Below are 26,574 nucleotides of genomic sequence, written 5' to 3' on the forward strand. Positions count from 1 at the left end.
GATCTGATGGCTACAATCCACAATGTACGACCAAAGGTAGTAATACATTTTGCATTCTCTGTAACTGACATAACGTAGCTGCTATTCTCTACATTATCCCCCTGATCGAGTTCTTGGGCTTGACCGACAATTATGTTACGCGATCTCAGGATTTCGTGAATAGCCTCATCATGCACTTGTCGACGCACACTCCTGGGCTATTATATCTGCTCCAACTTTGATCATGACTGGGCGATCCTTCAGCGGTGCTCTCCCATCGCCTTAGTGGTAGGCTTTACTCCCCGCTCGTCTTCGTCCAGAAGTATCCTTGTTGATATCGTTGCGGCTACCGTTGCTGCCTGTAAGGTTTTCATTTGGTTACTCGAGGATACTCCAGAAGCATATGCGATCAGAGATCTTTTGAGAACTGTAGATTTGATCACAACATTTTCGAGGTCCAAGAGTCCCTCGAACATGTAGATAAAAGATCCTTGGGAGATCCGTGATTGTGACTGTAGACTGTTCCATAAGTCTTTCAGATGGTGCGTCATCGTGTGTAATTTCTCCGCGTACGTCCATTTCCTTGCCATTTTTCTCTGGGGAGGAAGATTCATCGACCGAAGTAAGGCGGTAACATCTTCGGGGAGTGTATTTTCATGTCGAGGCTCCATATAACCATGGTCTTCTTGCTCCCTCGGACGCTTATTACCAGAATCATGGCTGTTTCGTGTCAGGCGAAGTGTACACCGATAGTTGTCCACAAGCATGTGCCATTCTGCCAGAGCGAAGAAGAGTAGGCTTCTGCTGCCGCACCCAGAAAGTTGCAGTGAGTCACTCATGAAGACTCCGTGAAATCCTGCTGAGTAGAACGAAACAACCAAACGAAGATGTTCGTGCTTAATATCTTCATGTCCATGACTGCTTTTGAGCTCTCGGCGCACGAGAACCCAGAACCAGGCTTGTTCGTGGGGTTTGCTTGCTGCGGTCGACTCCTTTCCGCTCTGGCTCTGGTCCGTTCTGGTGTTGTGGGCTCTATGCGACCTCAGCACGGTGTTGGCGGCATAGAAGACTTCAAAGACTGCCTTCATAAACTTGTCTTGACCTTGTGAAAGTCCAGCGTCTTTGTGCAGTAGGAATTTGGCCATGCCAAGCAGCTCAGCAGGACGAGGTCGACATGAGGCTGTCGCGTCGAACCCGTCGATGCTCGTGAGAGCTCGGTAGATTTCATCTTCCTTCGCGCGTTCCAGAGCTTTCTGATGAGCAGCTGAAATCCTGTCGGCCTCGGCCTCTGCTGCGTCGTCTTGCGGGTTCCCAGCGGAAGCCATGATGTCGTTGAATACGTCGTCGTGCTGGTTCTGCTGAAGTGATGGCCGCGCGAATTTGATGTTATGGTTGCGGAACAGGCTGAACGGTTTTATCAACAAGTGGCCGCCCCGGCCACGCTTGTTGGGTCTGTACTCTTGCTTCGTGTTCTGAATTATTGTGTGGCCGTGGTATTGAGCTTGGCCAGAGCTGCGTCAGGACTCATCTGTGCCGCACTGGCTGCAAGCTTGGGGGTCCTCGCTTCCATTGCTCGGGCCAAGATTTCACATTGCCCGCTTTCAAGTTCCTGCATCGGGCTCAGCTGATCTCCTCTTCTGCTGGCTATCACGAAATTTCTCTACGCAATATCAGCATAAATCGCCGACCCCTTGCGACCACAGAAAATGCCAACTTACCATCAATCTTATCCGCAGTAAGAAGCATACATCCCGTCAAGGGCGACCCTTCCCGGGTCATCTTCTCGGCCTTTTCCGCGAGCGTGCGCAAATCAGCAGCCACCTTGAGCGGCGCCCTGCCGAGGTTGCCCGCCAGCGTCATCGCGTGCAGCACCTCGACAAGAGCTTCGATGCGGCTCTCGGCGTATGATGTCAGGTGCCCCGTCTGTGGTTCTACGTCCTTGAACTTGCGGTCCATGGAGATCTGGATGTATTGGATGGTCTTTTCGATGCTCGCGACAGCATCGTCGTCGTCTTCGGTGTCATTTTGTGTTGCATATTTTTCGCCCCTGGAAGCTGGCTCGTCCTGGTGTTTCCTCTCAGGCGGCATAGATGTGAGCTTGCACTCTTCTTTTGAGCGGAAAGCATGGCTGTGGAGGCTGCCGTTCCCGAGCAGCGGGCTGTCCTGCTCGACTAACACGGGTGATGGCGTCCTGTATGCTACGGGCTCGACTTTCACCTCGGGCGAGGGACTCCTCTCTTCAACAGCCTTGCGCTTACGACTGGAAGCAAACGTCTTGCGGATCTCAAAACTCCGTGTTTCTGGCGTCGTCAGCGCGAGCCACTCAGCCATGGCGACCAGCACGCCCCTAACCGGCCCATGCTGGGACAGATCCAAGATCTTGGCCCCAAGGACAGCATCAAAGCCTCTGTGATAGAACTGTACGAGCAGGCGGACCACATGCGACGGCACCCACAGCAGCTGCCTCTCAAAGCACAGCTCGTTGCGCACGAGCTCCCAGAACCAGTCGTGCTCCTGCGGCCGCTCCACATCCCGACCCGCCGCCGCCGTCACCGCCATGGCCGCCCGGTCCTGCTGGACGTTCATGTACGTCAGGGACGCGGCCAGGAACAGCTTCCGGATGCCCGCGGGGGCGTGGTCCCTCGCGTTCGCCTTCGTCGGCACGTGCCACAGGATCACGTGGCCCATGACCATGAGCGTCTCGGGGTCGGCAGGGCGATGTACCTTGGACGCATCGAAGCCGGGCAGCCAGGTCAGGTCTTGGAAGATTGGGTCTGTGACTTGCTCTCGCTGCATCTCTCGCAATGTGTGTTCTGCTAGATATTCTTCCGTGTGCATTAGTTATTCCGTCTTCTTGCAGGCTTCGCGTGGCGGAAGGCACCTGCTGGGTTGGCCGTGGATGGGAGCCGGGATGGTTAGCAGATCTGCAGGACTCAGTTCAGTGCACTGATTGATATTTGCGGCAGAGAATCTTCGCCGCGTGGGTTTGAGAGATCGAACAAACAATAAGCAACGTAAGAATCTTTAAAGGGGAGCCTTGTACGCAAAATATCTGGCGAATGGGACTGGGTTGAAAGGCCTTCGGGAGAAGCGCCGCCAGGCATTTATTTGCCCAGGAATCAAGATGCAGCTGAGCCACCAACCAACCAACCCTGTGCAGGGGCGGCACACTGGCCCCGAGACCACACGCAGTCACACAAGCAGGTCGACATCACAATTGCGTTCCTGCCAGCCGTCGCACTCTCGGGAATAATGTATTGTCTTGAGGTTTGAGTTATGTCAATGACGGCCCGCGTCATAGCACAAAGACAAACTCTTCGTTTTTGAGATCCGTGAGATCGTCAAAGGCGTGGTCGCCGACCCTCTCACTGCTCCGTTCCCGGCTGGCCCGGTGGCCATCGCCCTCCTCAGCAGCCCGGGCCATCAAGCTCTCGCTCGCCTCGTCTTGCACCACACGCCCGCCATCCCGCTTCCGCGTTGCAGCCTCTTCTGGGCTGTCAAGACTAGTGTCAATAATCACCGCGCTCTTCCCCACCGCCACGCGCATCCGCGCATGCTTCTTGTTTAGCCGGTGCAGATGCACGCTCGTCACCATGGATAGCAAAATCACCGCGACGAACATGAGTAGGTTGCATGCCAGGCCGCGCGAGTACGCCGGGGCGTCGGCCTGGCTGTACAGCAAGGGGCCGATGATGTTGCCAAGACTCTGGCCGAGGAACAAGATTGCGTTGGTGCATTTGCTTTTCGTGTCGCCGGCGGTGTTCTGCGTTGACCACGAGTATAGGAGCGGTGCTACGTCGAGGTGACTCGTCAGCATGTGTACAAGACGGCGGGCAATCTAAAGGCTTGCAGTGGCATTTCCCATGACGTACTTATGCCAGGATATATAGACATGAGATAGTAGCCAAATAGCAGTGATGCCTGATGGCTGGCATCGTGTGGCAGCGCGAGCATGATTGTGTAGCCTACGATGACGGGGCAGCAAAGCCACATGATGATGATGCCCTTTCTCTTCCACTTTGTGGCTAGATATGAGCCCCCCAGGATTGCGATTCCCTGGATCACACCATAGGGCATGTTGAACAAGGTGGTCTGAAACTTGTCGAACCCGAACGTGCTGATGATGAGCGGGCCGAAGGTGTTGATCCCACCCGACGGGATGCTGATGGCGAGCATGAGGCCGAACCAGAGCCACGTCTTGAGATCAAAGATGGCTTCTCGAAGGTGGTCACCACGCCACTCGCGGGACACACTGCCCATCTGGTTTACCCTAAGTCTCTCGATTGCGACCAGTCTGTCATGGTCGTCGAGAAACTTGGCCTCCATGGGAGAGTCTGGCATATACAGGAGCATGATGAAGCTAAAGGCGATTGTTGTAAAACCAAAGAAGAGAAAGATGAGCTGGTTGTTCCCGTCAGCGTCTCCAGGTCTACAACAAGGCCTTCAATTAAGCATGGCATCTCGTACCTGGTATGGCCGCAGTGAAGACTGGATGTGCCCGATGCCGTAGGTTATCAAGCTTCCCAGCGTGCCAGCGACGCCGTTCATGGCATACCAGTAGCTCGTGCGGTTGGTCTGCTCGCCACGCTTCCACCACATGGCCGTGATGGCCACAAAGCTGGGCCCAATCGTGGCCTCGAACGCGCCCAGACAGAACCGGGCGACCATCATGCTGCCAAAGTCGTGCGTCGCAGCCATCAGGCACAGCGTGGTGCCCCACAGCAGCACCATGACACTGGTGAACTTGGCGATGGGCAGCCGGACAAGCAGCCAGGCCAAGGGGAACTGCATGATGAGCTGGGCGAGATAGACGATGGAGCCGAGCCAGCTGTACTGATCGCCCTCGAGGCCGATGTCCTCGATGAGGCCGAACACGGAGCTGTACGAGAGGGTCGTCTTGTCGGCGACCTGGAGGAAGTAGACGGTGAGCATGATGGGCAGGAGGACAGAGTCGACGCGCCTGAGCACGCGGCGGTCGTCCTCGGGTGTCACGGCGATGCGGCCATAATCGCCGCTCTTCTTGCGCAGCAGCTCGCCGGCAGCGCTGCGGGTTGTTGTTGAGGGTGAGGATGAGGTGTGTTGGGGTCCATTGTGGTGGCCGTCGTGCTCGCCTGGCCTGGAGCCTGGTCTACCAGAGAACAAGCCCGCCATACTGACTGCCTGAATGCCTGCGGAGGTGAGTGCACGGCGATGCTTCTGGGGCAGTGCAATGTGCCAGGCCGTTAGGATCGAGCAGACATGGCATGGTGTTGTTGAAGGGGTGTTTGCCCACAGACCAGGTCAGAGGACGTGCGTGCGTGCGTGTCTCGGGCTGGCCTGCCAAGCCGGACGCTGCAAGCTGCCCTGGCCGAGTCCGCCCTACGGGGCTTGGCGGCGATCGGCAGGACGGGCCTCTGACGTACATTGACAGCTTCAGAAGGCCTGAACTAGTTGGTCTCATTTCCCCTCTGCGCTTTCCGTCGAACAATCAAGTTAAACTCAGTTTCAGGTTCCGAGCCTCAAAAGAGACAAGACGTAAGTGTTGAACTGAGAGTGATTCAACGACGCTATGTAAGGTCGGGCCATGGGCAGCCCACCCTCAGAAGGCTCCGGCCAAGACACCCTCCCAACTGGTTGGGTCCGAGGCGAAGAGCAACCATGCTTGAAATAGTCAAAAATGGCCCCGGTACTCACTACGGAGTCATAAGAGCCATGTTATCGTTGCGCAAGGTCCCGACTCCGGTCAGTCCTACAATCTCATTGGCTGTTACTCTAGTGCGTCAGGTCGTTTGGCACTCCGACGGTAGATTGAGTGACAATTCGAGTAAGATGCCCCGCAGTGTGCTTATGAATCTCGTACCTCGCGGTCCCGGTCCCTCCAGGCACCGTTTTTTGGACAGCGCTTTTTAACTTCAGCCTTTTTAGCTTCGCTTTCGCGGCAAACGTCGTCAGAAACGGGCAAGATGGCGTCTCACGAAATTGTGCTGTACGACATTCCTTCGCGACCGCCGTGCCGGGCATGGTCTCTGAATACATGGAGAGGTAAGGGAGAACAGCAGTTCGGGGCGCTGGGCGTTGACTGACCCTCACATTGCAGTCCGCTTGATTCTCAACTACAAAAATATCCCTTATAGAACAGAATGGGTACGCAGCTACCAGATGATGGTTGCCCTTGCTGGGGATGCTAGCTAACACGGAAACACCTCCAGCTCGAGTATCCCGACATTAAACCAAAACTTTCACCACAGTAAGGTCATTCACGGATTCTTTGACAGCCTAGTCTCAAACCATTTCGCACATTCTTACGGCCTCATCCATTTAATCAATTAGCTTCCCGGGCCAACAGATCGAGACATACACAGTCCCAACAATCGCGCTTCCCGATGGTCGCGAGCACATCATGAACAGCAGGCAAATCGCCAAAGTCCTCGAAGCCAAGTACCCGAGCCCGCCACTCCTTCTGGACTCTCCAATCGCCAAGCGGGTGACCGGGCTCCTGATCAAAATCTGGGACGCCATCGAGGTCATTATCCTCACGCACGTGCACAAGCGTCTCCTCGACGAAGTCAACTTCCCGTTCTGGCGGGAGACCCGCGAGCCTTGGCTGAATCCGGATCATGCTACCAAGGATGCCGCAGGCGATCAGTGGAAGACTCTGGACACTGCAGAGGCTGAGCTCTATGCCAATGGGGGTGCTCTGCTGGACGAATGCTGGGCAAACGCTGGGCCGGCAGTAGACGAGATTGCTCAGATTCTGAGAGAGAGCCCTGAGGGGCCGTTCTTCTGTGGAGAAAAGGTGTCTTTCTCAGACTTCCAGTGGATCGGCTTCTTGCTTTTCATCCGGCGGATCGGGCAGGATCAGTGGGACAAGATGAAGGCTTCGGCAAAGGACTTTGAGCCTCATGAGGAGCTGCTCCGTGCTGCAAGCGACTGGATCAAGCGAGATGACCATTGAAAAATGCTCACCACGATATTCATTATGCTTTATTCCTTCTATACTACCCGTCAGTTGTTTATTTAATTTCAACTGCTACACTTACAGCTGGACTTACTGCGCAACTCGATCTATCCGATAAATAACCTCGGCAGCATTAAAGTATGCCTCGTACTCGACATCCTCGCCATTCGTCTCCTTCAGGTCAAAATGATAATGCCCACCAGCTCCTTTACCCGTCGGCGAGAAAGTGTGCGTATGCTCCAACCGCAAGCCGATCTTGCCCCCCGGGTCCGCCGAATGCAGCACGGACAAGCCTATTATCGGCCCCTCGTACTCGTGCCACGTCAACCACTGCATCAGCCGGTCAAGATTCTTGAACGGGAGGTCCTTGTCGGCCGGGAAGTCCGGCATGACGTGGTACTTGGCCTTGCCCTTCTTGATGAGGACCACGCCTCCGAGGCTCACGGTCGTGTCCCCACCAAAGGCCTCGTGCAGCGCGGCCTGGATGCACTCGGTGAAGCTCCCCCGCTCGCCCGTCCGCCCGCGCGCCGTAATCTTGAGCACATCGCCAGCCTCCCCGTGCGAGCCGAACAGGTTGCACATCAGTGCGCAGTTGGGAGCCGGGGCTTTGTGGACCTCTACTTCTCCAGAGGACTTGTTGACCAGCACGCACCGCGAGCCGTTCTTGTCGTTGGTGGTCCCTTGCTTCTGCTGCTCCTGATCGTCGTGATCATCGCCACCGCCTTCGCCGCCGTCGGACCAGCTGTAGTCCGCAGCCAACTCGCTGTTCTGCCCGACGTCCTTCCACGGTCCCGCGCCGGCACCGATCAAGTTCCCGCGGTGCGGAGACATCTCCATCTCCCGCGCGAGGTCAGGCAGGGACCAGATCTGCTGGAGCTGCGGCTGCGGGAACAGGTTGGACTGCCCGCCGACCTCCGCGACCCTGGGCGAGCCGCCCAGGCCGCGGGTCGTGAGGTTGAACGGCTCATTGCGGAGGTCTGGACAAGGGGTGACGGTCACAGAGGAGGATGCGTAGTTGGCCGCGAGGTGGGGGGGCAGGGCGGCGGCGATGGCGGAGAGCGGGGGTGGCGTGAGGGGGTATTTCTCTGTCTTCATGGCTGTCAGGTATAGGTATATCTTTGTTGACCTCTGAACTCGACTTAAGGGAGATGGTGCGCAATTAGGTATGTTGGGAATATCGCGGGAGGTCGACGAGTGTCTTAAGGTTTGGATGAGGGGATGTTGTGTCAGACATGGGATGGATGCGCTTTGCGACCCGGAGCGCCTACAGGCAACTAGCCGAGGGCATATGCGGAAATGATCATCATTGCTGCATGCGACAGTGAAGGTTCGAAGTCAGCAGATTGAAGGAAAAGGACAGACGACAATGATGAGATCAAAGGTCACAGAGTCCCAGGTAAGCCTTACAATCGGCGATTTCATTTTGTTATGATCTATGAACCAACCTACGTAGGCATTCCTTGAAATTCTAGCCAAAGAGAGGCAATGATATATTTTTCAACTCCAAAAGGAATTCAAGGAGTGTGCCATGAAAGTGAGTCCAAGCAGTAGAATTGTTGTGTACTCATTATAAAGTGCTCTAGGGAACATCTCGTCGCACATTCGAGGTCTGCTGTTTGTTCATTCTTTTCTCGGATTCTTTTGTGTTTTTCCCATCCTAGTTTTGTTGTTTGTCACAAATTGCACAATAGTCTGGAAGCTCCTCATCTCAAATGGCGAACTGGGCAGGGCGGTAGATACCCTGACTGACTGGAAGATGACCGGGATGAGTACTCAAGCCTTGTTTACAGGATTCTCGATGCAGGCATGGAAAATCACCAGGACTGGTATGCATCTTGTCCAAGGGAAGATCGTGGCCAGGGTTCCGTGGCCCGCAAGCATGTGCGGGTGATTGCATTAGCACGATGCATGTTTAAATTCTGGGCCAGATCGGAGAGACCTTGCAATGCAGCGACCCTGCCCCAGGTTGCGTAGGCACCTTGTACCTAGTAGCCGCCCAAAGCAATCTATCTTCCGAGTGTGCAGATCGGGCCTGAAATGTGGCTGTCTCCTGGGTCGTTGCTTATGGTGATCGTCAGTCATCGCAGCAATGGCGCGCTTCTACAGCAAATCTGAAGTCAATTGTGCGGGTGGGCATAGGCTTGCATTGGCGGCAACTGTTGCTGGATGGACCAGAAACCCTAAAAGGCGAGCAGATCAAAACAACTGTGTCATAGTGGATGTACCCCGAGAAACACAGCAATGGCCAACAAGTTGAGGGCGGGACCGAGCGCAGACAAGTCTTTGCTGATCTTTGTGGCTTGTCGCAGAATTGACTTGACGTGAACGCACAGTGCTTGGCATTCAGTCCATCGCTGGGAGGAGGTAGAAGCCGGTTACAGAAGCAAGTCCAATTGGGCGCATAATTGCCATGCGAATCACTCTCTCGTCCTCGAATTGGGATGCGTGAACAAAGCGGATCCGACTTCTGAAGCAGTATGCCAGGGGAGGGTTAATTCTGCACGGACCGAATCCGTCCAAGTCGAGAGGCCTGGGCAGTAGCCAATAGGTTGAGTGCGAAGTAGCAGGCATGTAAATGACATCGATGAAGACCCTGTTGCTCCGCCTACAAGCGCTCGTGTCAGCGCCAGCCGCTGGTCGCTGAAACGACCACCGTCAGTAAGCCCAACAGCCATGTGGACATATATGTCTGAGACTTTTGCGTTGCATGTGGTTCGCTACTACTGGCGCCTAGTCTTGCGTGAGACCACTACACAAGGCGCTCGTTGACGGGCCTACCCTGGCTTTGCTTTTCGCACGCGCGGAAGTGAGGCGGCTTCCGGGTCTCAGCGACGGTGTCGCAATAAGTGCAGATGCTCGCTAGCGTGTTGACTCCCAAGGAGGAAGGTTTGGGCCTCGGAGCAATGTTTCTGATGGTACGCATCATCGGTCCGGAACGGCTGGCGCTAGGAAGGAAGAAAGAGCGAGGGAAGTGAAGCCGGGTGTTGCATATGGTGGCTGACCAGGCCTTGGCGGCGCACGATGGGTCGAGTCCAGCGTGAGTTGTGCGTGGACATGTGAAGCCGGGAGAATCATTGATGCAAAGCTGATCATTAAACTTGCGCCCGGCCGGTGGGCCGATCTGGAGTGCAGCCAACCAGGGAAGGTGGGCCGGTCGCAGGTGCACCAAAGAGGGAAGTGACGCAGGGCCCTGTCGGCGGTCGCCGTGGCAACAGGTCGCACCTTCCGGCGCACCAGATCTCCAATGTCAACAACCGCACCCTCCCGCGGCCGCCATGGATGCCGTGTAAGCCAGCCTGCAGCAGAGCACCGTCGCACTTGACTTGACCCAGTCATCCCCATCTCCAGCTCAGAACCCACTCTTGCCCAAATCCACTTCCTTTCCTCTCGCAGACCTCGTCGTCGCACAGCAAGCTTGTCCCCTCGCCTCGAGTTCAAGCAACTCTCCCCATCCCCCAGGGCACGAAAAGAAACCCAGGTCGCAAGCAAACACACAAGCGCCCTCTAGCTCAACTGACAATTGTTGCCTGCACAAGGCCGCAAACAAACCCTTAGTTCTCATCCTCTCAAGTCTCAACTGCTGCTGAAGACGTCCTAAGCCTCTCCCCCTGCCCGGCCAGCCTGGCTTGCTCGCCGCGTGAGTTTCGGACCAGACCCAGAGACAAGTCGCCCTCTCTGGTCTCCCAAGTTCCGCACCAGGAACCATTCGACAACCCGACAACGACACATCCGGACTCGACTCTCTCCACTATGCTGTCCCATCCGCCCCCGAGCGGTCTTCAGGCCAGGCAACGGTTACACCGACGCCAGAATTCGACACCCACGGCCTTTGAAGCGACAAAGATCGCCAGCAAACTGCCGCAACACGACAACAGCACATTCGGCGGCGCGCATCCGTCCCAGGCGCAGTCCGTCCGCCAAAGGATGGCCCACCGCCGTGGCATGAGCCTGGACACTCGGCGACAACAGATGCGCGCCTCCCTTGCGGCAGCACCATCGACATCATCAACAACACCCAGACAGGATCAATTTCCCATGGTAAGTAACAATACTAACAACACAGGATACAACCACCCACAGCATGTGCTGCGAGAAGCGCAGCAGCAACGTACAGCAGGCCCGGGCTACAGACATCCGCTTTCGACGCCAAATTCAGCAGCAGTTTCTCCGCAATTTGCGGACTTGAGCAGTGATGAGAACTACTTACTATCCCCTCACGGGACACCACAGCGTTTCGATGGCCATCGGTATGGCGCGTTCCAAGAGAGCCCCATGCAAAGCCCCATGGGCATGTATAATGCGCCAAACAGTATGATGAACGCGCCTCAAGACTTCGAGCTCTTCCCATCGAGCGCGCTGTCCTCGCCGACGTTTGTCAACATTCAAGAGAGCCCTTCAGCTGGTCCGGGGTGGCTCTCGGACAGCGAGAACACAGTTTCGCGCCGGGGGTCCCGAAGGATCAGCAACGGTATTCTGGACAGAGTGGCCAAATTTGAGACGATGGCGTCAGAAGACCCATTGAGGCCACTCACACCCTCACAACAAAAGCCTGAAGGTATGAATAATTGATTCAACCATGCCTCATCGAAAAAAACATTAACAGTTCTGTAGATTACTTCCCCCTTACTCCTATGGGCACGCCCTTGGAGGGGACCGTCCGCGCCAGCCAACAACCACAGCGGTTCGCGGCAGACTATGACGACTCCATGGAGGAAACCCTGAAGCCGACAAGAAGATCCAACCAAAGACCCAGGACCACCTTTGACGATATGCGACAAGCTGCCGAGACCCAAGAGCTTCCCACAATGCACCAGCAGACTTCTGACATGGCAATGCTCGGTTCATTCGGCCAGCCGTCAACAATGGTGTCGGAAATGGACAACCTGAGAGCTCAAGCCCAATTCGCCATGGCGAGCAACTCCTTGGCGTCTACGCCAGATCTCTCCCTGCAGACTTCCCCCATCACTCCTCACATGCCCGAGTACACGCATAACTTTGACTTCAAGCCAGAGTTGCACCATGGCGTTTTCGAGTCCGGACTTGTTCAGGACCCATCGAGCAGCGAGTCCCAGTCAAGACGCAACTCTCCACACCGGAGAACCGAATCCATTGCAAGCTTGGCCAGCGCAGCAAGCATTGCCAGCCTTGACATCGAGAAGACCAAGACCGAGACCGGTATCTCGCAGGATGAGATCAACAAGTACATCGAGGGCCCAGATCCGAACGACAACAAGTGGACGTGCACTTTCGAGGACTGCAACAAGAAGTTTGGCCGCAAGGAAAACATCAAGTCGCACGTACAAACCCATCTCAACGACCGCCAGTATGTTTGTCCGCACTGCAGCAAGTGCTTCGTCCGCCAGCACGACCTCAAACGCCATGCCAAGATCCACACTGGAATCAAGCCCTACCCTTGCGAGTGCGGCAACAGCTTCGCTCGCCACGATGCTTTGACTCGCCACAAGCAACGTGGCATGTGCATTGGAGCTTTCGATGGCGTGGTCCGCAAGTTTGTCAAGCGTGGCCGCCCGAGGAAGAATCGGACTGACACGGACGATCGCAAGGACAACAAGGCTCGCACCAGGAGAAAGAATCAGTCTATATCCTCTACCTCGTCGCAATCCGGTTACTCGGACAGCTCCGCCGTCAACTCACCAGAGAACAACCCGGGCAGTTTCGATATGCTGGAAAACATCATGGATGTTTCGCTCGGTGGCACCATGACAAGTCCTATTGGTCTACATGGTGCGACCTCTTCCTCTGCTCCGATGCCTTGTCTTTCGGTCGACTTGTCAGTGGAAGGACACTCGCCTTCAGCAGACAGTGTCCACACCTACGTCTCTCAGTTATCGCACATGTCGATCCACCCCCAAGACTTGCTCAGCGAGCATAGCGTGTCACATCCGGCGTCGCCTGCCAAGAGCATTGCGAGCCAATTCAACGAGCTGCCTGAGCTCTCTCAATCGTCCTCTCCACCGCCATCATGCACTCCATTCTTCGATCTCCAACCCAGCTCAAGCGCTGGAGACATCATGATAAGCTCTGGCATCGACATGTCGGGCATCCCGTCACTGGCCGGGCCCGACGACCACGATGATGACATTCTCCTGCAGTTCACACACAGCGACAGCGTCTTGATGCTCGGCGCTGAGAGCAAGTTCGACGATGCCTTCGATAACAGCTCTGAGTTGTTCTCATCAAACGCCGACTTGTTCTTTGGCACTAACTGAGGCGAGTTTGAGCAAGCGAAGTTCTGTGACAATGCACTCATGGGAGCCGTGCACCACTGTTTTTGCTCATGATTGCGTTTTTCCGCGACTTGTACGGATAAGAGTTATGAATCTTACGACCTTGGGCTTGGGTTCGCTTTTGTTTTTGGGAGCGATGCAAGTGTTTTCATCTTCGGGCGTTTACTATGGGCTCGGGGGTAGAACATTTATGGGTTATTGGGGGTATTTATTCTAATTTTGCGAACATTCGCCGGTTGTTGCTTTCAATACCTTTCACGCAAGAGGTTCACATCTAGGGATAATTGGCGCTAGCTTGCAGTTATTTGAATACAAAAGCTTCAGGATTCTTCAGTACCCAAGTTTGCTCACTCCTGTGTGGGCTATCGTGATATGTTTCTAGCGTGATTATTCCTTTATGATTGTTTTAGTGCTCTGGTGGCAATGAAGGACGTGAATGACTATTTCCTCCTGGGCAACCTCGAAGTGCGGCTCCACCTGCTTGCCAGTCGATCCAACACTTGGGTCGCCGGGATTATCGAGGCATACAGCCCAGCCTGGTAGTGTTTTCGCGAATGTGTGGTCTTCAATATGGAAAGGTTCAGTTCTTTGTTGACGCATGTGCAACCTTGCAAGGCCACCGACGACGCCCACTGAACAGCAACCCCACATCCAAAGACCCGCCCAACTTGCACTGCACAATACAAAACACCTGCTCGGACAACCTATCAACAACGAAACCTTTCGAAAGACAGCCGTAAGACTCTCCGCGCCTTCACCCGGGCGAACCCAAGCGCGCTCACCGCGTCGTTACAGTGATGCTACCAATGAGCGGCGGCGAATTCTAGCCGACGGGAAAGGGGCGCCAGACTTTTCGACTTTCCAGCTTACTTTGCTAAATCCTTCCGCACCGGCTTACGGCCCGAGCTGTGTGTGTGTGCTGTGCCGACTGCTTTGAACGACATCACCAGCCACCATGGCAGCATTGGAAGGGCAAGGAGAAGACAAGAACGAGCTAGCAGCAGCAGCAGCAGCAGCAGAGATGGTCAGCCTCTTTGCCAGCACACCGGCGACTAGCCTAACCCGGGCCCTGCCGCATGGGTCCGCAGCAGATGTGCTGGTGTTGCAGTCTTCAAGCGGTGGTGGGAGCACATTTGACGTGCGTGACGTGCTGTACACCGCGTACGCGGAGCGCGGGGTTGGCCTTGGCGGCGGCGATGGTGATGGTTCTGGTTCGAGGGTACGGAAAGGCGGCGGGATCAGGATCCTGCTTTGCCAAGAGGAGGCGGCAGTTGTGGCGAGAGATCTATTGTTCCTGACCTTGGTTTTGGACTCGGGTGCTCAGCGTGCTGGTGAAGCAGGTCAGCAGCCGGATGATGGAGGATCGGACGATGGCGACGAAGGTATCCTATGGGAAGCTTTCAATGACTTGTTCGTGCCCGAGGCAATATTCGAAAAGGTCATTGCTCAGGCTGACAAGCTTGTCGGCGTGGCTGGCGCTAAGGGAAGGTTGGAGGCATGGAATGCGAGCACATACGGACATGCGCTCGGCTTTCACGATGAGTCGACTTTGCAGCAAGTCAGGCAGGTGTGGGAACAGTACAGAGCACCAAACTCCGAGCTGAGGGCAGCGCAGTTTCGCGAAAGCCTGGGTTTATCGCAAAAGATCCGCGATGCCGAGCAAGTGGACGTCGACAAACAGATTTCACTGTCCGGCCTGCGATCAGCAGCACCGGTGCCACTGGCTTCCGGGGATATTGTGTCGCGTGGTTTCAAGCAGTTCTGGGAGCATGGCAGCTTGACCTCCGCTGCCGACGACAAGCTCGAAGTTGAGAAGAGTGAAGGTCGGGACAAAACAGAGCCACGGCGCCTTCCGAATCCGCTGATGGCGGCCTGTCTATTAACTTCCTCGACTAATGGCACTTCGGAGCAGAAGAAAGCCCTTCATTACAGCTCGAACCCCTTGCTGGGATATCATCTCGGGGCGGCTCTCGCCAGGCTTGCGCCAGGCTCGCCTTATTCAATACTTCAAACTGTCAGCGATGGCGACGAGTATGCAAATATTGTCACATCCGTTCGCATACAATTCCGGGAGTGGGCAAATGCTTTTCGGGAAATGGCGAGAGAACGGGGCATCAATTTGCAATACTGCGTCAACCCACTTACGGACTTTCTGCGAACTCTTTCAGACGACACCCAAGAGAGCACTGAGCAGAAAACCTCGAGATCAGAAGTTTCGAGGCGGTTTGATATAATCGACACGACTTCATGCGCGGACGAGCATGGCTTTCTCAATCTGCTTGTAGCCTCCAGACCGCTGCTGAGACCGAGCCCTGCGTCCGTCATCTACACGGAAACACTGAAACGTCAACCCGGCCTATCATACAAGCAAAATCTCGACTTGCTGATGTGCGGCGATGCTCTCCTGAACTCTCTGGTCATCGACTTGAGCCCCGTCGAGTACTGGACCAACACGAGCACCGAGTCGTGTATCGATGATGTCCTCATCCGCGGCTCGGTTGATGGCGCACAGACGAGCGGGATCTTGCAAGGCCACTTTCGGGCTTCATGGCGGCTCACGGATCATTTCTCTGGGACAGTTGCCTCGGGCGGCCGATTGGCTGACGAGCAACTGCTCTTCATGGAGGATGGCGACGCCTCGACGATACTGGCAAATGTGCTTTCGGGGTTGCTCAGGCAAGAGCAGACCCTCATGGCTACAAAAGAGGATGCCGAAATACTCAGCACCCGGCTCCTAGCACGATTCAAGACGTTCACACTCCTTCTCCTACGGCATGTACGGGTCAAGTGGGATTCAGTGGCTGCCAGCCTTATGAGTAAACTGCCGGACTGCTTCACGGCAAGTACGCTTTCGCCTCATGAATCGTGTGGCACGAAGTTCGCCGTGTTTTCAAAAGAGGTACACCAAATGCTTAGTGAGCGGGACGACGACGGGCTGCATTGGACAGCTCAGAAAGACGTCAACCTCCGGATATCACCCAGGCCAGCTGGCCAGACTGTTATGATTGCCCATCTAAACCTGAAGAACGGGAATAGTGAACCGCTGCTGGAGCAAGATGCGCCGGTCAGACTACAGCAACAATCCCCATTCTTGATCAGTGTCATCATCGATGGCGATGGTGCCGCGAAATACAGCGCAGACGTCATCTTCCCGATGCCGGTTCTCGCGAGCAAAGTATCTGTGTCTACGGGTCATCAGATTTCCCAAGGAGCGAGCTTGGTTGATTCCTCTGCACTAGAGAACGCCCACGCGCGCAGCTTTATAGAGCTCACAGCACAGGTCGTGGACCCAATCGAGCTCGAAGACTTCTCGGAGCTGATCCTGCCGATTCGGATCGCCAGTCTTCCAAACAGTACCAATAAGACACCCATTGCTCTCAACAACCACAGTGTCAATCTCGATTCATTACCGATAGTGAGCGTCGACAACAACGAGTCGGACGCAGTGGCCAAGAAGGCCAATGCCTGGCTCGCGACCCTGACATCGCAGCAGTTCTCCACGCGCGAGCGCAAGGAGCGCGAGCTCGCATACGAGGACGACACGCTCCCGCCTTCGGCCAAGCTGAACCTCAAGGAGTCCATCTTCACCATCTTCATGCTCGCGTCGGGCCTGCAGGGCGGGAACACGGGCCTGTTTACGCTCTCGCACCCGACCAAGGGCAACCAGATCCTCATCTTTGTCCGGGCGATCCGGCTTGACGGGAGCGCGGGGTCCGTGGTCGCGGACGCCGCGGTGCTGCCGGTCACGCGGGAGCTGCTGGACTCGGGCGAGCTCGAGACTTTCTTGCTCGTTCTCAGGGAGCTCGACGCCTGCGTGATCGAGGTGACCGACGAGGAGCTCGTGCTGTGGAAGCGGGTGCTGCCTGCGATGGTGGAGCGGTGTCGCACGTCGTGGGAGCACACGGAAAACTGCGAGTATTTCTCGTCCTCCTCGTGTTACTCCACTGTAGGCGGTCACCCAACAGCAGCGGCAGCAGCAGCAGCAAGTGTTGTTCCACTGAGCGTCGAGCCGGAGAAACCGTTTCTGTGCTCGTGTGGCAATGGGAGACTGCCCGAGCGGTATATGGGCGGCCTGCCCGAGTGGGAGGAGTCTGCCGCGCGGCACGCGGTGCGCGTGGCGATCAGCCCGCTCTTCGCGGTGCCCTGGGTCGAGGACATTATGGACGTCGAGCTGGTGAGGAGCGCGGGCGGCGTGGAAGGGATGGTGGCGGCGAGCCGAGACCGGTGCAGGCGTTGCGGCGCGACAGAGAGGGCAGGTGAGACAGTGGATTCCACTGCTGGCGATGGTGACAAGAAGCGACCGCTCATGCGGTGCACGCGGTGCAAGGACGCAATGTACTGCTCACACGAGTGTCAGAAGAAGGATTGGAAGAAGCACCGGATGGAATGTCGGGCGCCTGGTCAGGTAGAGTAGGACGTGAGCTAGAGAATGCATCGCTATGAATATCAACCAACACTGCAAAACAAGTGCGTCTATCTATCGGCCTATCTGTTGGCATGCTTCTCTATGCCTTGTCTCGTCTCAGAAATGTCCCGATCTACCTCAACACTCCCGTTCTCAGAAACAAGTTTGGTGGCAAAGATGCCCTCCCTTCGTTCTTGAACTCCTCATCGACCTCAAACACAATGTCCTTCGGCTCATCCCCCTCTGGCTTGAACCCGAGCTTCATGTAGGCCCCGCGGCCCATGTCGCTGGCCTCAGTGCTGCACTCGAGCCCGCCTCTCCTCCTGGCCTCGGCGAGGCCCCAGCCCACCAGCTTCTGCGCGATGCCGCGCCGCTGCCACACCGGATCGACAACACACAGGTCCAGGTGGAAGTTTGCGGGCTTCTCCCCTTCTAGGAGCGTCCGATTCTCAAAAGCAGCGGCCTTCTCGCGGATGACCTCCTTGCGCCGCTTCACCAGGGACGCAATGGCCTGCGCGATGTACCGCTGCTCCCGCTTGTCGTCTGGGTACAGCTCGGCGGCCAGGTTGTACCCTTTGCCATCGGCGTCCCGGATGTCCGGGTGCACCGGGTCGCCGTAGCCGGGGACTTCCGAGATCTGCGCCCAAATGGCGATGCCGACAATGGTCCTGGCCTCATTTTCACCGTCTGGTACATGGGCGCTGGCAGCAGCAGCAGCATCCGGCGTCGTGGGGATGGTGGCGATGAGGTATATCGTGTTTCGCTGGCCGTCCTTGTCCGTGGTGATGCTCTTCCACCGCTGGAGAGTGCGCTCCGCGCTGGCCCTTGCGCCGGCGGGTGTGTCCCAGCTAGGGTTCATGCCGCGCCACAGGGCATCACGGGTCTGGCGGCCAAAGGCATTGGCAATGACTTGCTGGACCGAGTTGAGGCCGTCATCGGCAGGGCCGTAAAAGGCGGTCGGCGAGGTGACGACATGGATTTGCAGGTCGTCGAGCGGTGACTGCGAGGCCGGAGGGCTTTGGCTTGGGATGCTGGTGGCCATGCTGTTTGCTTTGCTGCATGCAGCCGGGTACGCCTCCCTGCTGCTACAAATGACTGTATGCTGGGCTGCTTGTGGTGGCAGGGTGCGTTACACGGTCGGACGATAGCTCGACCAGATTATGCCTGTGCCTGTGCAACAAAGGCTTCCTGGCATCGGTCAAGATCGCTGTCCCTTGCGCAACGAGTCGTGCGCCTTGAACACCTTGAGCAATCAGATGCTCGGGGATGGGTCTGGTAAGGGTTCAGTTCGTCCCACACTGCAATGCGGGGTCGGTCTTTGTGGTGTCGATGCCATACATCCCCCTGCGCATGCTTCCATGTCGACGAGCGTTTGTCCAGTTGGGCCGCAAAGCAGCACCTCAGAACCCGTGGGGTCAGCCGTCTAATAGTACAGTACCAGCCCGTCCTGTCGTTGGATGGTGACCCCCCAACGCAAAGTGCTTGGTGCAGAGGCGTCTGCTCGGACCCCTCGAGCCATCCCGGACCCTGGCAGAAGCGGTACTCCATCGTCACCGGCGCCATCGGAAACTCAATAATGCAATAGTCCGCAGTGCCGTGTTTCCAATGGTGCTATCTATGCGGCCACGCACGTACACATCTGCTAAGTACCGGCCGTGTAGCAGTACCCCGAGTCGTACTAGAATCATGTCGGGTGCAGGGAGAATGGCCGTGTGTGCAGCGTAGTCGCGAACTCCGGGTCCTGATCTAGATCGATGAGACAGTCTGTGATCATGCTTGGTTCATCGTTTCGACTGGATTGTGGGTGGAACATTGCACCCGGCAAACAGTTGGGAGCCTTTCTCAGTACTCAAGCTCCTGGCAGCACACGCCGAGTGTTGCGTCATTAGAGGTCATTCAACTTTTCATCTGACCGACATTCTGACGTTGAAGTCGCCACGAGGTTGCTGGTGGCTGGCGAGCGGTCTGAACGCACCGGTGTAGATCTTTGAGAACGGCTGGGGGCAGAACCAGGACAGGGCTGAAGTCCCGTCTCAAACATTAGCCTCGCCCAACAAAAGAAAGGTTTGTTGTCTTGGAGGCTGCAGCTGTGTTTTGCTACCCCGAAGTCTGTTGCCGTTGACTCGTGTGTGTACAAGGTCTCCTCGTCGGTGCTTGGCTGTAGACTTGGAGAAGCTTGACGTGCATTGTCATTAGCAGCAACTTTGCGGGCCAGCCTCACCGCCTTCAATCGCCTCTGGCCATAGTTCGACAGGGTGACTCGTTGGAGGCGCGGCCGCTTGTTGCTGCTCCGGGGTATCGGTTCGATAGCTGGTGGTTGTGGTGAGACGAGACTTTGTGTGTAATGGAGAGTGCGGGCGCTGCCGAGCTTTATACGTATGCAACCACCCTCCTTCGTGAAATGGATGACCTGTCGTGTCACCGGTGCACGGGATTGTAACACGACGGCGGGCGCGAGATCTTGGTCAAGATCGGTCGTCTCATGCAGGGCAAATACCGTCGGAACAAGGGTTGGGATCCTTCCTGGCTTATCAGGCATTTGACCGGTCAATGATGCATGAACGCCTTGCATCAGGCCGCCCCTGGGCTGGCAAGACTACCGCGAATCAGACGAGACCAGCCAAAGAATTTGGGACCGCGGTGTCTCTGACGGCATTCTTCCTTTGGGCCGCGACGCACAAAAAATGCAAAATGCCCCCCTCCCGTGGGCAAAACTATTTCCAGCACAGCTCCTCCATACTTGTGAGATAGATACTGGCCACGGCCGCGCGAGACCAGGCCGAATGGTATGTTGTACGCCAAACAGCCCAGGGGGGCTTCACCGGGAACCCAATTGACCAATCGCGAGTCGAAACCAACAGCCCAAGCCGAAACCAAAGCCAAAAGTCAAGCTCGCGTGGTTTTGGACGTGTGTATGGACAGCCCTTGGGAAAGCGTTTTGACTGGTTCGAAGACGAAGGCTAACGATTTCTGGGGATATAACAGTGCTGTTGTGCGATGCCAGACATGTCGCTACGCACCGAGTACTGCGTCCACTGCGTCCACGTCCGTTGCAACAATTGCCGGGCAGAGAAGAAGGCTGTCAGATAGCCAGGTGCCTCAGAGACGCCGTGGTCCTCGCCAGGGAAGACATGAAGAGAAGACATGATCGACAGGGTTGTGCTCGGAGAAGCTTGTTGACGAAAGCCTCGAGAACGGCCTGTGCAGCAGTCCCGAGCACTGCTTACGACCAGAGTTGGCGAGGTGTCTTTCGGGCCTTAGCTACCAGCACAGAATATTGGGCACGTTTGGGAGTGGGGGTTGAGGGGTTCAGGCACTTGAGCTTTGGGGGGTTCGGAAGGTACGGGAAACAAAATAAAAAGGCGGCCAGGGGTAAGAGGCATTCTGCCGAAGAAGCAGCTTTCGAGAAAAAGAATCCGATAAAGGAAATGACGAGTCTGACGCAAAAGGATCCCGTCCATTGGCAAGATGCCTTACTGGCTAAAGGGCCCCAAGTCCTAGCTGCCGGTGGTAAAGCTGCACTGTGTCGATTGATCAACAGACTGGGGAGAGGTGCTGGACCGGTGTGGCCTGGATATTCAGGATGCCAAGCTGTGATTCACAAGCCCCTGATCAACGCCTGGTTTCTTTGGCCAGGGCGCGTTCGGCGATCATGCTGTGCCACCAGTCTTTGGCAGTGTCGGCGTATCGCCAAAAGAGCCAGATCACAATCTCGGCCACGCACACAGCCCCAACAAGAATGCTGGGGCTTGGATCGATGGGAATGTACCCTACTTGGGTGCTCAGAAGGCTGGATATGAGAGCGATAGGTGAGATAGCCTGATGCCCAAGATGACAAGGTCAGCTCAAGAATTCATGGATGGCCGCCACATCCCAGGATCAAGACTCACAAGTGCAATAATGGTTGCATGCTCCATCTTTCTCGCCGTGTTGTACTGGTACGTGGTGAGGTCATGCTCGAGCTAGTGTCATGGGACACCACAAGTCAGCAATGTAATCATGGCATAGGGTTCATCTAGAGGTTCGTCTTACAGCCTTTTGTGCATCCTTCACGCGATTGTCCAGTCGAGCTCGCATCTTGATCAATCTCTCCACCAGACGATCAAGTCTCCGCTTCAGGTCAGCCATTTCAGCTGCTCGGGCGTTCCGAATGTTATGCCTTTCGCGAGAGTTGCCACGTCCAGACTTGCCATCGCAAAACATCTCGCGAATGATGGGATCAGACAAGCTCAACTGTGTGACATTATCTCTGAGCGAATGCATGACCTCGTCAACCACTAGAGAAGCTTCATTGAGCCAGGTCAGGGCGTTCCTGCGCGCCGCAATGTTCTTCTTTGCGGTATCTTGATGGGCTGAGGCATCATCCTTGCTTTCTTTGAAGCTGTTGCTCCTCGGTAGTGCCAATGCTCGGTTATCAAGAAGCTGCATCGGCGAAAAAGAGTTGTTAGCCCTAAGCCAATGTGTACATGAGTGACGAGCTTGGATGGCATTCTTACATGTTTGTCAATCTTTTCGCAGATGTGAGACACCGCGAGACTAGACTCTTGGAGGACTCTTCGGAGTCTCGTTGCTGCCGAGTTGACCCAAAAGTCCCTAGCGTTAAGAAGAGGGGTGTCGGCTTGCGTTTCGCCAAATGTGAAAGGGTCTGGCCTGCCCGACTCTTTGCGCTCCTCACTCCAGAGGTGCATACTCTCCTCGTTCATGGCGGTGTCGTCGTGAACAGAAAAGTAGGTGTCTGTGAACATGTATGCTGTCCATCGCAGGCTATGGTGCCCAATGACCAAGCATGATGTCGTTGCTTGGTAGAGATAATCCATTTCAAGCCCTTCTGTATCTTCAGCCACATCTCTGAGAAAGGTGATATCCGTCAATGAACGGAGTGGTTTGTTGCCAGGAGTAGTCCTGTTGTCTTCCAGCAGGCCGCGGCCTCTCCGAAGCACCAAATGCGGATAGTGATACTCAAACGCAAAGGCCTGGTCGCCATCGGACTAATTGAAAATTAGTACTTGGCATCCATATCTGGCACACGACGGGGCTATTCTTACCAGTTTCCGAGGGTCAATCACCGGTTCTGCTGTCAGATGACGCTGGAAAAACTCGGCGAGTACGCGTTTGTCTAACGGTGAAGCATTGTCTGCTATGCAGAGACTTGTTATAAAGGTGATGTCGGGGGCGTATCTGGCAGAACGTGTCAGCGCATGCTGTGGAAGCATCTTTGACTTCGGCTTACACACATTCTTCGTATATCGGCATTCGGGACAGGGGAGTCCTTTCGAAATCTCTGTAATAAATGTCAGTGAAATTGTAACAACTTTGCAATGCATTCTGCTCGCAACAGTCTGAATGATGGGTGCCCCAGCACTTACTTGTTCTTGTAGGACATCACACATCTCGGCCATTGAGATTGCCGGGCGGCATTCTCGGGACAGGCCGTCCATGGTACAATCATCAATGATTGCAATCTTTTTCTCCTCATCTTGTATCTCCTTCACATAATCATCCCAGGAAGTTTCTCCGCGAAGTCTCCTGATCATGCTTGAATCATCGGGACAAGGATGTATCCTTTCCAGCGGCGCGGTGACATTGTAAAGGAGCCTCTCCATTTTCTGCTCGCCATCATCAACAACGCTCTCCTCACAGTCTTCTCCCTCTTCAACTCCAGAACAATAAGCGCTCCGCCCTCCTCGATGTTCAGAAATGCCACGACTGAGACTGGAAGGGGGACAGCTCTTCCGACGATGTCGTGATGACTCGAGCTGTGGATACAGCGAGTCTAACACGTCCTTGTCGTCGAAGCGGGGATCCCAGGCGTATGGCCCCCATGGCGCCGTGTCGGCACTCATCATTGATGTTCGGGAACAAGAGGATCTTGGTGATGGTAAGACCTGTCGCCACTCTCGCCACACTTCGAAAGGTGTGGCCGAGGGCTCTGATCAAGGGGGGTCCGCGATCATACATGGCGTATATGATGGACGCACGATACCTCCGATCTCGCTTTGAAACAAAATAAGGCGATGATTGCCTTGTCATTCTCAGCTTTGCTAATGGGCATGGTAGTCAGTTGGGCCTCAACGGCCACGATGTCGGAACAGCGCTCTGCCCAATGAGAAAAGTGTGGCACACGGGGATGAGCCAGACACGGCTGCCCAGGTTCCGTGAGCACTGCAGTGGTCAGGGCGATCGCCGCGACACCAGCGCTGAGCAGCCGGCATGACTTTTTCTTTGCTAACCTATCCGACTGCTACACATGGCATCGTAGGATTGAAAGCAGACATTTTCCCGGAGCGGTGAGTTGGGCTGGCTCTAAGAATAGCTGAGACCGTTGCCTCGTCCTCGTGCTCGCACTGCAAGCACCTCGGCAAATAGACACCCAGTGGCCATGTCAAAAGAAAGTGCATATTTGCCTCGAAACCTACAAGTCTGCGGCAGCTCACGTGACCATCTCAGCAACCGCTCAAGACGGCCACCGAGACGGGAAACCTACCCCAGGGGTAGGATTTCCGTCATGTGACAGGGCTGTTGATGCGTCTGGTCGGTCGAGGCAGCCTTGTAGTAAAAGAAGAGGCAGTCGCTCGTGGTTAATTGCATGCAGGTCGCCTTCCTCCTGCAAGATGCGCGGAGAATGCAATGATTCGCCTGCTCCATGCTGCAAGACACTACCAATCCAAGCACGAGCGAGGCTAACGCGAAGGTTGTTGGCCATCTACCGCTACCCAGACCCGAGGCACGGGTGCCCGGGTCTTTGCTGGCCAAAGAGGAGAGACGGCATACCATAAACGCGATGGCTGCAAGAGCCCTCCCTGCGTCTTTGATGCGACGTTGTCCGATGCGGAGATTTCCGCAGGACCCCTTCCGGGACGGACGTCGTCCTCATCGCCCGAAAATGACGTGCATTTCGGCTATTCTCCCACTCTGCGATTTGCCAAGCAAGAGGATTTTTCGGGAACAACGAACATGGTCGGACAGCCCACCACCCCAGAGATTGCCTCCATGCCGAGACCTGAGCCGCGAAATGCTCGCCGGGCCGATATAAGCATGGTTCTCGTGAGTACTTGCTTTTGCCTCTTTAATACGGCTAGAGCTACCGCTTTGGCTGGGCCATCTCGCGCATACTTATTGGTGCATCTAGGCGATGCTGCTTGGATGCTTTCCCGTGCTCGACGTCATGCTCGAGTTGTATACTACGAAGTTGAGCTACCGCAGAGCCGAGCTTTTCTGGGAATGACAATGCTTTAAAGGTCCCCAACTTTGTCCAGTACCTGACAGCAAGCCACACGACACCGAAAACGGACTGTGCCGTCACGACAGCAATCACAAATGTCTGCGGGCTGTGGTCAAGGGGAAGGTAGCCGTCGGATGTGCTTAGCAGCCCCGCCACCAGCGAGATGGGGAGCATGAACTGCCGCCGGATGAGTGCATGATCGCACAGCAAGGGCTTGGCAGTGCGTCTTTGTCTGCGGGGAGGGGGAAAATCGCCCAACTTACAAATGTCATCATTGTCACCCGCCCGACCATGATGGTCGTGGTCCTCGTGGCGTTGCGCTGGATCTCGGCGAGCCGGTTGCTTTCTTTGGCCAGATGGAGGTCCATCTACCAATCTGCTGTCAGCTTTCTAGTTGCGTTTAGGCACCAACCCACCGGTCGATCTTGACGCACCGTTGTCTTCACATGCTTCTGGAGCTCCTGCAGATGCCTGTGTAACCGCTCCATTCTCGTCAACTGTGAGGTGATTTGGGCTAGTTCTGTCTCTGTCTGCCAGCTCTTCGTGGCGGAGCAACGTCGACCGGTCGGGCCCGACGCTTTGTCCTGGCTGGGTGTCGAATATGCGGCCAATAGACTCTGCGAAGGAAAGTGAGGCATCACGATATGCGTGCAGTGTCTCTATCAATGTTGCTGCCAAGTCTGTGGCCTTTGTAGACCACGCATAGTCTCGCTCCAAAGCCTCGCCATAAGCACGAACATTCTCGAAGGTGTGCAGGTCTGTGACACGCTCATGTGCAGGGCTCTGCATGGATGGAGGTCCAAAACTTTCCGATCAGTATCTGGGCGGCGGGATGGCGGTGATGTCACACAACATTACGGGTTGAAGCACTTACAAACCTGGTTGCCGCCAGCTCCAGGTGCTTGACAACTCGACCCCACTCCAGCTGGACCCTCCGCAGCCTTACCGGCATGGTCTCCAGGAAGCAGAGCCTTGCGTCTGGCCGTCCCATGTGATCTGACAGCGTGGCTCCCATCGTGAAGGGATCGGGCTTCGCGGTGCCACACCTCTTCTCTGCATACTTTGGTGGCGTGTCCGAGTTGGCCAATCCGGGCTCCTCGAAGTACGTGTCGGTGCATAGATATCCTCTCCATTCATGGCTGTGGTGGCCAATGACAAGGCAGGAGAAATTCACAGAGTAGAGAATGGCCATCTTATCGCCAGGCAGGGGATCAGTGCCGTCCTGGAGGAACGTTGCATCCCAATGCTGTCGCAACGGCCCGTCCAGCCACTGCCGAGCATCTGGATAAGCCAATCGTTAACTCTGGAGAACAACGTGGGGAAAGTGGAACTGCAAAGAGAAAGTCCTGGGACCTCTGGGCTGCAGGTGAATTCTTTAGCGCGCCATTTCTGCAGACCAGACTCTGTGTAGTAATAGACATACTAATATTCGGGGACTTATGAGCTTGACGGGGTGTGCTTCTAGATGCTCGATGATAAACTCGGCTAGCACCTCGCATTCCGCCGGGCTGGCTGTTGCTGCAAGCGCCAGAACTGTCCAGGGATCCACTGTGGCCAGGAACCTGGGCTCGACTTCGTGAGCGGAACGTCAGATGCCTAAAGACTGGCGACAACTCACAATTTCTTGACGCGATAGACATCAGCGAGATTCTTGGTAGCCGTATCATCCTGCAAAGGCCGTTAGCAAAATGCACGGAGATAATATGAGTCCAATTGAGGCCATTGACTCACATGAGGCTGGGACCCCAGCGCTTCGTACAACTCCTGCGCTGATATGCTACCA

General features: G+C 55.6%; 11 protein-coding genes across 11 annotated transcripts; 4 read left to right on the top strand and 7 right to left on the bottom strand.

Moving 5' to 3' along the window:
• Positions 1 to 58: 58 nt before the first annotated feature.
• Positions 59 to 1,614, bottom strand: B0I36DRAFT_324865 (uncharacterized protein). Its single transcript, XM_046154169.1, has one exon. It carries the CDS (start codon positions 1,302 to 1,304, stop codon positions 240 to 242), a length of 1,065 nt encoding a protein of 354 aa, XP_046011310.1. The 5' UTR covers positions 1,305 to 1,614; the 3' UTR covers positions 59 to 239.
• Positions 1,615 to 3,220: 1,606 nt separating this feature from the next.
• Positions 3,221 to 5,238, bottom strand: B0I36DRAFT_324867 (major facilitator superfamily domain-containing protein). Its single transcript, XM_046154170.1, has 3 exons — positions 4,447 to 5,238; positions 3,852 to 4,380; positions 3,221 to 3,771 (listed from the first exon to the last, which is right to left on the bottom strand). Exons 1-3 carry the CDS (start codon positions 5,128 to 5,130, stop codon positions 3,275 to 3,277), a joined length of 1,710 nt encoding a protein of 569 aa, XP_046011311.1. The 5' UTR covers positions 5,131 to 5,238; the 3' UTR covers positions 3,221 to 3,274.
• A 591-nt stretch (positions 5,239 to 5,829) lies between these two features.
• On the top strand, positions 5,830 to 6,960 carry B0I36DRAFT_127561 (putative glutathione S-transferase). Its single transcript, XM_046148148.1, has 4 exons — positions 5,830 to 6,000; positions 6,056 to 6,102; positions 6,168 to 6,205; positions 6,289 to 6,960. The coding sequence occupies exons 1-4, from the start codon at positions 5,922 to 5,924 to the stop codon at positions 6,911 to 6,913; spliced, it is 789 nt and encodes a 262-aa protein (XP_046011312.1). The 5' UTR covers positions 5,830 to 5,921; the 3' UTR covers positions 6,914 to 6,960.
• B0I36DRAFT_324872 (uncharacterized protein) lies at positions 6,929 to 8,436 on the bottom strand. The gene is made up of 2 exons (XM_046154171.1): positions 7,011 to 8,436; positions 6,929 to 6,951 (listed from the first exon to the last, which is right to left on the bottom strand). The coding sequence occupies exons 1-2, from the start codon at positions 8,009 to 8,011 to the stop codon at positions 6,936 to 6,938; spliced, it is 1,017 nt and encodes a 338-aa protein (XP_046011313.1). The 5' UTR covers positions 8,012 to 8,436; the 3' UTR covers positions 6,929 to 6,935.
• A 1,798-nt stretch (positions 8,437 to 10,234) lies between these two features.
• Positions 10,235 to 13,499, top strand: B0I36DRAFT_290351 (uncharacterized protein). Its single transcript, XM_046151702.1, has 2 exons — positions 10,235 to 11,471; positions 11,528 to 13,499. Exons 1-2 carry the CDS (start codon positions 10,667 to 10,669, stop codon positions 13,144 to 13,146), a joined length of 2,424 nt encoding a protein of 807 aa, XP_046011314.1. The 5' UTR covers positions 10,235 to 10,666; the 3' UTR covers positions 13,147 to 13,499.
• A 620-nt stretch (positions 13,500 to 14,119) lies between these two features.
• On the top strand, positions 14,120 to 17,578 carry B0I36DRAFT_363627 (uncharacterized protein; the record flags this gene model as incomplete). The annotated part of the gene is made up of 1 exon (XM_046158834.1): positions 14,120 to 17,578. One exon carries the CDS (start codon positions 14,120 to 14,122, stop codon positions 17,576 to 17,578), a length of 3,459 nt encoding a protein of 1,152 aa, XP_046011315.1.
• A 136-nt stretch (positions 17,579 to 17,714) lies between these two features.
• B0I36DRAFT_228784 (uncharacterized protein) lies at positions 17,715 to 18,476 on the bottom strand (the record flags this gene model as incomplete). Its single annotated transcript, XM_046149117.1, has 1 exon — positions 17,715 to 18,476. A coding segment is annotated over one exon (762 nt), but the record flags the coding sequence as incomplete, so codon positions are not given.
• Positions 18,477 to 19,304: 828 nt separating this feature from the next.
• B0I36DRAFT_127628 (uncharacterized protein) lies at positions 19,305 to 20,177 on the bottom strand. The gene has a single exon (XM_046148149.1). The coding sequence runs from the start codon at positions 20,139 to 20,141 to the stop codon at positions 19,455 to 19,457; it is 687 nt and encodes a 228-aa protein (XP_046011317.1). The 5' UTR covers positions 20,142 to 20,177; the 3' UTR covers positions 19,305 to 19,454.
• Positions 20,178 to 20,238: 61 nt separating this feature from the next.
• Positions 20,239 to 21,806, top strand: B0I36DRAFT_324883 (uncharacterized protein). The gene is made up of 3 exons (XM_046154172.1): positions 20,239 to 20,481; positions 20,555 to 21,531; positions 21,602 to 21,806. The coding sequence occupies exons 1-2, from the start codon at positions 20,358 to 20,360 to the stop codon at positions 21,367 to 21,369; spliced, it is 939 nt and encodes a 312-aa protein (XP_046011318.1). The 5' UTR covers positions 20,239 to 20,357; the 3' UTR covers positions 21,370 to 21,531; positions 21,602 to 21,806.
• Positions 21,581 to 23,103, bottom strand: B0I36DRAFT_349977 (uncharacterized protein; the record flags this gene model as incomplete). Its single annotated transcript, XM_046156850.1, has 5 exons — positions 21,581 to 21,991; positions 22,066 to 22,557; positions 22,615 to 22,770; positions 22,800 to 22,850; positions 22,936 to 23,103. The coding sequence occupies 5 exons, from the start codon at positions 23,101 to 23,103 to the stop codon at positions 21,581 to 21,583; spliced, it is 1,278 nt and encodes a 425-aa protein (XP_046011319.1).
• Positions 23,104 to 24,752: 1,649 nt separating this feature from the next.
• On the bottom strand, positions 24,753 to 26,374 carry B0I36DRAFT_127684 (uncharacterized protein). The gene is made up of 5 exons (XM_046148150.1): positions 26,215 to 26,374; positions 25,666 to 26,151; positions 25,226 to 25,574; positions 25,055 to 25,159; positions 24,753 to 24,968 (listed from the first exon to the last, which is right to left on the bottom strand). Exons 2-5 carry the CDS (start codon positions 25,981 to 25,983, stop codon positions 24,904 to 24,906), a joined length of 837 nt encoding a protein of 278 aa, XP_046011320.1. The 5' UTR covers positions 25,984 to 26,151; positions 26,215 to 26,374; the 3' UTR covers positions 24,753 to 24,903.
• Positions 26,375 to 26,574: the final 200 nt, after the last annotated feature.

This window comes from Microdochium trichocladiopsis (genome assembly GCF_020744255.1).
Source record: "Microdochium trichocladiopsis strain MPI-CAGE-CH-0230 chromosome Unknown B0I36scaffold_6, whole genome shotgun sequence".
In the NCBI taxonomy this organism is placed as follows: domain Eukaryota; kingdom Fungi; phylum Ascomycota; class Sordariomycetes; order Xylariales; family Microdochiaceae; genus Microdochium; species Microdochium trichocladiopsis.

What these genes read in the sequence shown, in the direction of transcription:
- B0I36DRAFT_324865 (XM_046154169.1), bottom strand. Translation starts at nt 1,304, where the DNA reads ATGGCTTCCGCTGGGAACCCGCAAGACGACGCAGCAGAGGCCGAGGCC.
- B0I36DRAFT_324867 (XM_046154170.1), bottom strand. Translation starts at nt 5,130, where the DNA reads ATGGCGGGCTTGTTCTCTGGTAGACCAGGCTCCAGGCCAGGCGAGCAC. An exon ending in CTTCACTGCGGCCATACCAG is followed by an intron (nt 4,381 to 4,446) that starts GTACGAGATGCC and finishes GGGAACAACCAG; the next exon opens with CTCATCTTTCTCTTCTTTGG. An exon ending in GTCTATATATCCTGGCATAA is followed by an intron (nt 3,772 to 3,851) that starts GTACGTCATGGG and finishes ACCTCGACGTAG; the next exon opens with CACCGCTCCTATACTCGTGG.
- B0I36DRAFT_127561 (XM_046148148.1), top strand. Translation starts at nt 5,922, where the DNA reads ATGGCGTCTCACGAAATTGTGCTGTACGACATTCCTTCGCGACCGCCG. An exon ending in TCCCTTATAGAACAGAATGG is followed by an intron (nt 6,103 to 6,167) that starts GTACGCAGCTAC and finishes AAACACCTCCAG; the next exon opens with CTCGAGTATCCCGACATTAA. An exon ending in AAACCAAAACTTTCACCACA is followed by an intron (nt 6,206 to 6,288) that starts GTAAGGTCATTC and finishes TTAATCAATTAG; the next exon opens with CTTCCCGGGCCAACAGATCG.
- B0I36DRAFT_324872 (XM_046154171.1), bottom strand. Translation starts at nt 8,011, where the DNA reads ATGAAGACAGAGAAATACCCCCTCACGCCACCCCCGCTCTCCGCCATC.
- B0I36DRAFT_290351 (XM_046151702.1), top strand. Translation starts at nt 10,667, where the DNA reads ATGCTGTCCCATCCGCCCCCGAGCGGTCTTCAGGCCAGGCAACGGTTA. An exon ending in CTCACAACAAAAGCCTGAAG is followed by an intron (nt 11,472 to 11,527) that starts GTATGAATAATT and finishes ACAGTTCTGTAG; the next exon opens with ATTACTTCCCCCTTACTCCT.
- B0I36DRAFT_127628 (XM_046148149.1), bottom strand. Translation starts at nt 20,141, where the DNA reads ATGCAAGGCGTTCATGCATCATTGACCGGTCAAATGCCTGATAAGCCA.
- B0I36DRAFT_324883 (XM_046154172.1), top strand. Translation starts at nt 20,358, where the DNA reads ATGTTGTACGCCAAACAGCCCAGGGGGGCTTCACCGGGAACCCAATTG. An exon ending in TCGCGTGGTTTTGGACGTGT is followed by an intron (nt 20,482 to 20,554) that starts GTATGGACAGCC and finishes GGGATATAACAG; the next exon opens with TGCTGTTGTGCGATGCCAGA.
- B0I36DRAFT_127684 (XM_046148150.1), bottom strand. Translation starts at nt 25,983, where the DNA reads ATGGCCATTCTCTACTCTGTGAATTTCTCCTGCCTTGTCATTGGCCAC. An exon ending in AGCTGGCGGCAACCAGGTTT is followed by an intron (nt 25,575 to 25,665) that starts GTAAGTGCTTCA and finishes CCATCCATGCAG; the next exon opens with AGCCCTGCACATGAGCGTGT. An exon ending in AGAAGCATGTGAAGACAACG is followed by an intron (nt 25,160 to 25,225) that starts GTGCGTCAAGAT and finishes GCAGATTGGTAG; the next exon opens with ATGGACCTCCATCTGGCCAA.